The 10,376-nt window shown below is 42.5% G+C and overlaps 1 protein-coding gene across 1 annotated transcript in view; it reads right to left on the bottom strand.

The window, feature by feature from the left end:
- Nucleotides 1–2,267: 2,267 nt before the first annotated feature.
- LOC134074664 (uncharacterized) overlaps nucleotides 2,268–10,376 on the bottom strand; it is a 20,929-nt gene continuing 12,820 nt past the window's right edge. The window contains exons 10-16 of the mRNA XM_062530471.1: nucleotides 8,824–9,528; nucleotides 7,413–8,018; nucleotides 6,943–6,988; nucleotides 5,782–6,293; nucleotides 4,871–4,941; nucleotides 2,542–2,592; nucleotides 2,268–2,350 (exon numbers count right to left, since the gene is read on the bottom strand). Of these exons, the coding sequence (XP_062386455.1) occupies nucleotides 6,158–6,293; nucleotides 6,943–6,988; nucleotides 7,413–8,018; nucleotides 8,824–9,528 (1,493 nt within the window). The 3' untranslated portion in view covers nucleotides 2,268–2,350; nucleotides 2,542–2,592; nucleotides 4,871–4,941; nucleotides 5,782–6,157. The remainder of the gene's footprint in view (nucleotides 2,351–2,541; nucleotides 2,593–4,870; nucleotides 4,942–5,781; nucleotides 6,294–6,942; nucleotides 6,989–7,412; nucleotides 8,019–8,823; nucleotides 9,529–10,376) is intronic.

Below are 10,376 nucleotides of genomic sequence, written 5' to 3'. Positions count from 1 at the left end.
ATTGTCCACTGGCAAAATTAACGAAAGGTACATTATCTGCTCTATCGTAAGGGTATTGCTACGACGGGTGACATAGACGTCTGCCTCGATCAGCTGACAAATGCAACGAATTTCCTCGGCCGAGAATCTATATCTATCATAGAGAATATCGTCAGCGGATTCTGGCGGTCTTTAAAAACCCTCGCCTTGCGAAGAGAGCCGCTCACAGTTTGCGCTCCAATGTCGTATGCATCTTCCAGGTAGCCTAGATCGACATTGTGGGGTGGTAGGCCTACTTCGCCTATTGGGTGTGGTCAGAGCCATAGAGTCTGGGTGTGGTTAAAGCAACACTAAAGAGTTTTTCGTACCTCAAAATAATGTTTCCGAAATCATTTCAGCGGTTCATCAACTTGTAACTGTGCGTTCAGACCAAAACCGTCAAAAGCGTCAAAGTCGCTGGTGAAGCTCATAGCCCGACGCTCAACCCAGTTCGGTGCATTCGGCGCCGAAAGCGTCAAAGCCATGACGTGAAACATTTTGAACAAACCACAAGCAGCAATCCTGCGAGTTTGACATTCTGATTAGTTGACGCCGAACCGTGTCATAGCTCATTACCATAAAGTTAACTGAGGCTCAACTTTTTTTTGACGCCCGTGAAGCTCATGAAGCCACGCTCACGCCCAGAACGCTTTTGACGCCGGTAACGCCGACTCTCCATAGAAAATGAATGATTTCCGGCGCTCTTGACACTTTTGACGGTCTTGGTCTGAACGCACAGTAACAGGGTCAACGGCACTTCTGCTTTCACTTCGCGGCCCTCTATCGGCTATAACCGCACAATGTAACTTTACGAGGTGGGGTAGTGTATCTGTAGTTTGATGAAATGAGACATCAAACTACAAATTTGACTTGCTTCGATGTCTCAATACATCATACTTTCATAAAATCATGCAACATATTCAACATTGTCTGTTATTTGCTGGATAGCGTGTGCGACAGAGGAAAAGTAGCCTACTTTAGTGTTGCTTTAAATGCAAACCTCGGGTTATCCAAGAACATAACCTGCTCGGAGCAGCGTAAATTGCCATGGCAGCATATCTCGGTAAAAACCTATCCACCTTTTCGTAGTGCGGGTTAATCGTAAGTTGATCACAACACATGTGATCAACTTACTCTCAAATTTACCCAGATAACCCTGCAGTCACACTAGCTACAAGAGACAGCGACAAAGCAGCAGAGTAGGCTACCAGTCATTTTCAACAGGAGTGGAGATTTTCCAGCGACAAGAAACAAGCTTGCTGCTGCAAGCAAGGCGGGGCCAATATAGACAAGAAGTCTATTTTATGCAAATGTTGATCGAAGCGACAAAGCGACTGCCAATCGGAGTGAAGGCAGTGTGACGTTCCTTGTTTGAAAGTAAGGTTGAACATTTCATCCAAGATGGCGCATCTAATCGAAGGCAGTATTTCTGTACTAACAAGTAAGTTCAGGGTTTGTTGCCTTATATTTTGCTACTTAAGTGAGAAATATGAACTTTTAAATCCAAATTAAATTTCTAATATTATATTAATATTATATGAATATTGTAAATTCTAAATTTACAACCAAAAATAGGTTATGTACGAGCTACGGCCATACGGGATACGGTGTATAATTAAAAGAAGCGTGATTCAGGCGTGAGGTCCCGCGACATCCCATTAGGTCCCGTGAGGTCCCGTGAGAATCATGCATGAAACCAGACAATTCCAGGTGGTTCCAAGCCTCTTGGTTAGGTGAAATACTCTTAACTCACCTTGAGTCAGGTGTAAATTCTCCTTTGAAGTTTCCAGGTGGCTCCATTGATCTTAAAGACACACCGCTGGGTGCAGGTGAGTCTGACTTCTTCAGCTTCACTCTGAAATAATATATTCTGATATTATTACATGTTATCTTATATACACACCCAAGAATAATCTAAATGTTTTGGCTTAATGGATGTTACACCCAAATCACACACAAATGATTAATAAACATAGGAACAACCCTTTTGAACAATGTGCCTGGCGTCTGGTGAACTTATTACGCCGTAAAGATAGCGAGAGTGGCCCCACTCTTAAATGCATTAAAACATTTGTTTCAGATCACTAAAATAGGGCCCAAAATGTCTCAGAAAGTGAAAATTCAATGAATGTACAACATTTATTTTAAAAAACACAATCATTGAGGTTATAGGATATACGAAGATTAAGTGTGTGCAGCCTCTTGGTTAGGTGAACAACTCTTAATTGACCTTGAGTTAGGTGCAAATTCTCCTTTGAAGTTTTCAGGTGGCTCCATTGACCTTAAAGACACACCGCTGGGTGCAGGTGAGTCTGACTTCTCCAGCTTTATTCTGAAATCACATTACAAAATTACAAATATAAAATATTCCATGTTATTAATTAATTACTTATTTTTTCTTAAAAAAAGATTGTATTTGTAAATGTATGCATTGCAAATATGCGCTACTCTGCTCTTTTTTCAATGAGTACTTTTAACACACATATAATTTGAACATTACAAAGTCTGAATAATAATAAATACCTTTTCTCTAGAGTGATCTGAGCTGGTGAGGCCTTTCTCTTCATCTTGGGTCTGAAATACAGTATACAGTATTTTAGTTTTCACCGATGCACACATTTATTGGTTCTAAAAAGGACAAAAGCAGTTGTGAGTACATTCCAGGTATTCCAGGAACAAGAGGTAGGTGTTGGGGAAAGGGTAAGAATGAGAAGAATGATATTGGGTCAGTGACTAATATGGCATGATTGAACTTTTATGAAAGCTTCTTTTATGGGCTTCTTTCCCCAAAAACAATAATGGGAAAGTGTAGGGCAAGAGGTTAAATGGAATCAACCAACATATTATTAAGTATGGAAACTGGAACAGAGTGCAGTTAATAGTTGTATTACTAGTATTGATTTAAAGGTGTCGTCTGTGATTGTATAGGATTTCAAAACCCGTTCTTTGTCACATTCATTAATCATCTCCGTCAACAATCCCCTAGCTGCCCATTACTGAACGTGAGTACACTGTTAAAAAACCTTGTCTCTAGGTACCCCAGGTTACGAAAACTGGAAACAAACACAGTGGGGGCAGCCTAGCCTGACTCTCGCCAGACCCTTGTAGTTCCGCCATGCTCCACCAGAGGCGTTTCGCTGAGCTCCACACAAGGGTCTGGACGCGAGGGCAATCCAAACCCCTGCCAGTGATCAAAAAATGAGCAACCAATCAGGAGCGCCGAAGCGAGTGTTTGATTCAAATAACAATGGCGGCACGCAGCGAGGAGTCTTGTGCTGACATTGATTCTGCTATTTCAACCGTTTTGTCGAATCTATCGAGTATTCATTCTTTAAAAGATTAACAGAGAATAGTTTTGAAGACATTTATTGGTGGCAAGGATGTTTTTACTCTTCTTCCGACCGGGTTTGGCAAGAGCTTGAAGAAGCCTAGCACGTCATAACAGGCAAGTGGTTTATCAAATCACATGCGAGGATGTTTTACAAGGACCCGCCTTCATAAATACATCTCCTATCGAGAAGTCCCAGATCCTTGTGTGAAGCAGACAGCGAACTACAGGATCTGGCGAAAGTCAGGTTAGGGGCAGCCTGCCTCCCAAACAAAAAATGAAACCCTGTGAGGAGTACTCTAGGAATACTGAAGGGAAGGGGATGGGGTGTGCCTTGTTTAGCCCATGGTTAAAATATAATGAAGCCTACTACGCTCTTTTGGACAAAAGCCCTTGCTAATAAATGTAAATGAATATAAACAAACATGACTTGCCCAATCACTTATTACACCTCTAAGATAGCATTGGTAAACAGGGTCTGATTTCTGTTTGAGATGCATCTTGAGACATATGTGATGATACTGTATCTGCAATTGATATGTTTTCCCAACACATCAACTAAGGATGGCACATAAAACACCTAGGAATTCCATAAAGCGGGTTTTATTAACCCTAGAAACCCTGAGAAAAATTCTGATTCCACAGTAACTCATGAACCTTACAGTACATGCTCACTAGCAAGTTTTCTTTAACATTATTTCTCTATATCTCCTCCCTTCTACTGAACAGATATTGAACATGGGTGGTCCTTTAACCCTCTATCCGCCTGATGTGAGGCAGAGTTAAATAGAGAGATAAACTCTAGAGTAAACAGACTGTAGAGACTGCACTAACCCAGATCTGCTGTAATTGGAACCAAAATGTCAGAATTTCCCCATCTAAGGGTAAATCAACCTGGAGATCAGGTCAAGAGAGACAAGGGTTTTTTTTTGTAAAGCCTTTGGCATGGCCCCAAGATTCTGTCAGCCAACACTATCCATGATTATTTTAAGATGACATTGTGTCCATTGATATTTTAACTGAATACCAACAAAACACCAGAGAGTAAATTAGTCTGTCAATGCCCTCCCCAAATTCCCCTTCCATTTTCACATACGCAGGTCCCCCACTATCGGTGAATGGCTAGAACAGCTTTGTTAGGTTTGGGGAGCAGGCTTGCTCCGCTTGGTTTGTTTCCAGTTCACAGAGCCAGGAATGTGTATGAACGCCTTTTTAAAACAATGTTTCCCTGGAATGGAGAGCTAGTGTATTGTGAGGAGATATTGGCTGAATATGACAAAAAGTGTTAGGGGTCACAAATTGTTTAAAATCGCTGATGGTGCAGTAGCTTAACAAATTCCTTATAAGTAGGCTAGTCCCCAAAAGGTCATTTTACTGTATATCATAAGATGAAGTAAATTGTTACTTTTAGCTGAAGTCTAGCTAATTTACACAAAATCAGGTCTTTCAGTGTCTCCTGTTTGCTTGAGGAGGGTAGGTTTGGCATAAGGTCATGATAGAAGTGATTTCTACTGGGGCAGCTACCTTGGGTCCAGTGTCCCTTGTTGGATCTTTAAATCTGCAACTGGAATCTGTCCAGAGGACTGCTGCTGGACCTACATCATGGAGGACAGATGGAAACAGTTGAGAGACTTCAGTGTGATCAACATGTCAATGGTCTCCAGACCTCCAGTTTAATGTATTTCTGAGAAAACAATACACAAACTGTTTGAACTGTTCAACCTTCTGTTTAATAATACTGTGTTGCTGTTACAGATACGGTGTCTTTATATGAGCAGTTTCTCATCAGTCTAAATCTGAAATTAAAGGGATAGGGTTTTAAGACACAAAGTTATATGGGTTCCCTGTCAGCAACGTTGTGCATCAGCACTGGCTTACCCCCGACAGCGTCCTGTGAGCCGAGATCCAGCCGGTTTTTGATCGTTTTTGATGCTGAAGAAAGTAGTCCGGCAAGTTTCTGGGGTCACGAAAGTAAAGTGTTTTTCTTCTCAAAACCATATGCGTTCAAAAGAGTGATATATTTGCACCACAAAAACGTTGTCCAGCTGTCAGTAGCGCGCAGTGATAGGAATCGAGAAAAATAGTACCAAGATAACGAGGTTTGAATTTTTCCTGGACAACGTTTTTGTGGTGCAAATATATCACTCTTTTGAACACGTATGGTTTTGAGAAGAAAACGCTTTACTTTCGTGACCCCAGAAACTTGCCGGACTACTTTCTTCTGCATCAAAAACCGGCTGGATCTCGGCTCACAGGACGCTGTCGGGGGGTAAGTCATTGCTGATGCACAACGTTGCTGACAGGGAACCCATATAACTTTGTGTCTTAAAACCCGAACTATCCCTTTAAGGGAAAGACTGCATGATTGCTTTTGATTTTTTGTGGACATAACAATGGAAACAATGGAAACTAAGGTATAGTAACTGCTACCTTACCCATTTTAGGTGGTCTTTATCCTTAATCCCTTCCAAGTCTTCATTGTTGTTGTCATGCTGCTGACTAAGATTTTGTTCCTGAATTAGGGGCTCCACCAGTGTGTGTTTCTGCAGTACTGGAACTGTGTAGTGCTGCCTGATGTGAGACTCACAATAGGATGCAGAGCAGGTCACACAGGACTTCACAGCTCTGAGTTTCCTCCCAGTGCAGAAATCACAGGCCACATCTCCAGGACCAGTGTAGCAGTGAGCAGGAGGAACAGGACTGAACTGCTGGATCTTGTGGACCACTATTGCTAAGGCTGAGTTTGTGTAAAGTGCTGGACAGGAGCTGTATGTGTGTGAGCACTGGGGACAAGCATAGTGTCCTGCATGGTTAGGCTGGGCCCAGTGTGAGGTGATGCACTCTGCAGTAACTGTGTCCACAAGGGATGGAGACGGGGTCCTTCAGCATGTCTGTACACACAGTGCAGGTGAAGTGGTCCTTTGTCAGCAGACTGGCAGTCAGGTCACTGTAGAGACATACACAGAGACAAAGTAATCTAGGTACATGTAGATCCATTGACTTCAGAGACATACTGCTGAATGCAGTCTGACCTGTAGACAAAAGCAGACAGTGTGATACTCAGTTGTACACACACACACACACACACACACACACACACACACACACACACACACACACACACACACACACACACACACACACACACACACACACACACACACACACACACACACACACACACACACACACACACACACACACACGTTGTGCCACATCATATATTGTGATAATTTGTACAGGCTATTGTGGTGTCTGCTACTGAGAAGCCAGACAACTGCTGGTGTGTGTGTGTGTGTGTGTGTGTGTGTGTGTGTGTGTGTGTGTGTGTGTGTGTGTCTGTGTGTGTGTCAACTGGTGCCATGGAGCTTTTCTCTTTGAGTAAATGAGAGAGGCTGTGGATAAAGGGCTTCCAAAGGACAACTGCCACAGCAGAGAACTCACTGCCTGTACACACTCTCTCTCTCTCTCTCTCTCTCTCTCCCTCTCTCTCTCTCTCTCTCTCTTGCTCTCGCTCTGTCTCTATCACTCTCACTAACTCGCTACCAACTTCTAGGTCCATTAAATGAATAAACACACATAAAGTATACGCTTACCAAGGTATAGGAAACTCATTTGTAGTCAGTGCATTGTCTCCTTTTGCTATAAAAAGGGCAGACAAAACATAACAGATTATACAGTACATCTACGTATCATATACTGTACCACACTTACAACTGCATGTATATTACAGGTGGTACACAATACAAGTGAGAACTCCTGTGTGTCATATCACAATCATAACACTTGTGCTCCTCTTGGTTTTAATGCAGCAGATACATTTTTTTTTTCTAATTTACATAAGAGGAAATATTCTACTGTCCAACTGATACAATAGCAGTCAAAAAAGGCCAAATGATACATTCAAAGGCCTACAGAGAAAAAAACAAATCAGATCCAGGAAACTGAAATGGGGAATCAAATGTGAAACCACAAATAAAATGCAAAAATAAAATGTTCACATTATCATGAGGGTGATGGAGGTGAAGTGGGGCTGAATGTGAAAACTGGAAAAAACATTACTCACAAATAAGGGACTCCTCCATACTCCATTCTCCACTGTTTCTCAGCACCATCTCCTCTATCTTCTCCAGCAGCTCTGTCACCTGCCCACCATCACTCTTCTCATTGTCTACAACATGATACCTGTTCCCACATTTCTCTACAACCCACTGCAGAGCCTCTCCTTCACTCTCAATGTGCTGCTCAATACTTGTGTCTCCCAGACAGTCCCCTCTGGTGAACAGCACTATAGTGTGACTCCAGACTCTCTCCCCCAGCAGCTCCATGTGTTCCTGCACTGCTCTTCTGAGTGTCTCTGTGAATGACTTACTCACTCTAATGACCAGGAGTAGAGCATGGGGTCTTGGAGGACACAGGGACACACTGAGGACAATCTCTCGTTTATCACGTTCAGGAGTTTGCTCTACAGTGTAGCTATTCCACCATCCTGGTGCCTCCACTACAGTGATGTGTCTCCCTGCTGTTGCTCCTTCTCTCTTCACACACTCAGCTGTTCTGCCTGAGGTGCTAAACTCCTCTCTGCCCAGGATGGTATTTCCTGATGAACTCTTCCCAGCAAGTCTGTCTCCCAGCAGCACAACCTTCATGTCAAAAAGATATGGAACTCCACCTGGAAACAGAAAGTATGTAATTCTGTTAAAACACTGAATATTCTCACTTTGCTTTGCTGTCATAGAATTATTATCTATCGACTTTACTCTGGGCTTGAGTGAGCATTTTCAGGTGTGTGTGTGTGTGTGTGTGTGTGTGTGTGTGTGGTGTATATTAGGGATATGTGTTGTATATTTGTGAGTTTGGGATAAATCAGGTGCTTTATGTGTAGAACAGGTGTGTGTGTGTGTGTGTGTGTGTGTGTGTGTGTGTGTGTGTGTGTGTGTGTGTTATAAAGGAATGGAGTCTTGAATCTGATGTGTATGCACATGTGTGTAGGCTAGAGGGAGAGAGTACTGTACATGTGATGTGCTGTGTCAGTCCTGTGGATATGTTTATGTGCATTGGAATGAATGTGTCTACTCTATGTTTACTAGGTGTTTTATACTTATGAGACCAAAGAAAATTGTCATGCAGGCGTGATAATAAAGTATATTCTATTCTATTCTACTGTATTCTATACTATTACAGAAGGTGAGCATAACACAGAGCGGTAATGAATGGTGTACACATGAGATATAAAGGGATATGTGTTGTGTAGTTGTGATTATGAGATACAACTTCTAACAAGTGCTTTTGGTGTAATACAGAATGTGTGTGTGTGTGTGTGTGTGTGTGTGTGTGTGTGTGTGTGTGTGTGTTACAAACGAATACAGAGGGTGAGCATAACACAGACAGATAATAAATGGCGTACACATGAGTTGTGATGTGTACCTTTACAGTACATGTCTCACGTGTAGGTTTGAGAGCTGAAAATGTCTCACCTGCTGATGATCTGAGAGTCTGTCTCTGCTTGTGCACCTTCATCTTCCTCTCCTCTGCTCTTCTCTCTTCTTCCCTCTTCTTCTCTTGTAGCTTCATAGAAATGTTCCTGTCAAAGTCAAACTGATGGCCCCTGTGTCCTGTCACCATCTCCTCTATCTTCTCCAGCAGCTCTGTCACCTGTCCACCATCACTCTTCTCATTTTCTACAACATGATACCAGTTCCCACATTTCTCTACAACCCACTGCAGAGCCTCTCCTCCACTCTCAATGTGCTGCTCAATACTTGTGTCTCCCAGCCAGACCCCTCTGGTGAACAGCACTATAGTGTGACTCCAGACTCTCTCCCCCAGCAGCTCCATGTGTTCCTGCACTGCTCTTTTGTGTGTCTCTGTGAATGACTTACTCACATTAATGACCAGGAGCAGAGCATGGGGTCCTGGAGGACACAGGGACACACTGAGGACAATCTCTTGTTTTTCACGTGCAGGAGTTTGCTCTACAGTGTAGTTCTTCCACCATCCTGGTGCCTCCACTACAGTGATGTGTCTCCCTGCTGTTTCTCCTTCTCTCTTCACACACTCAGCTGTTCTTCCTGAGGTGCTAAACTCCTCTCTGCCCAGGATGGTATTTCCTGATGAACTCTTCCCAGCAAGTCTGTTTCCCAGCAGCACAACCTTCATGTCAAAAAGATATGGAACTCCACCTGGAAACAGAAAGTATGTAATTCTGTTCGTCCATTGTAATGGACATGATGTTTAATTGGGTCTAAACCAATAAAAATCTGTCATTTCACCATTTGAAAAATTATGTGTCACTGATTGGATACTGATGATCCAATCAGAATGCAGTTTTGACCTGTAACTTGATCTGAGAGCACTTCAGACATCAGATAAGACAAGCATGGCACTGAAGCTTGACAGGAGGAGGGGTAAGCGTGTTTTAACCCTCATAATTATGAATTTATGTGTATGCTAGCCTAATAATTTTGGACTCATTATACTTTTAACCATGTTAAGTGATGATATATGAAGTAAATTTGAAAATATTTCATAACAGTGTAGTACAGGATTTTTTTAAAGTTGAATGTCCATTGCAATGGCCATCAGGTACTCGGAGATGTTAGCCAACACCTAGTTACCTAGTTGTTTTCGTATGGGTAATTTTCTGTCAAGGATTCCTGGGACACTGAAAGACCAGGGTGCACTAAACTTGGTGGGCATGTAGGCCCACAAGGATAGCATGGAACCATAGTTTTTTGTTTTGATGCGTGACCCCCCTGCCGGACTGGACCCCCCAAAAGGAGGGTAGGGCGGACATGGTTTTCTGCGAATATCTTGAGCCCCGTAGGATGTAGGAGGACCATATTTTTTTACATTTTGGTTTTAAGAGGTCATGTCAAACCATCCCATAACCACTCATTTCATGTATAGGGCAACCTAATTAAAAATGATGAAGCAAAATTGAGATGTTGAATCTGAATGCATGCCAAGGTTCATGGAACTCCGTTCATGGGGGGCCATATAATAAATGAATTTATGTGTACATTTAGTG

This window comes from Sardina pilchardus, unplaced genomic scaffold, assembly GCF_963854185.1.
Source record: "Sardina pilchardus unplaced genomic scaffold, fSarPil1.1 HAP1_SCAFFOLD_117, whole genome shotgun sequence".
NCBI lineage: Eukaryota > Metazoa > Chordata > Actinopteri > Clupeiformes > Clupeidae > Sardina > Sardina pilchardus.
This window is presented reverse-complemented; position numbering and strand designations above follow the sequence as displayed.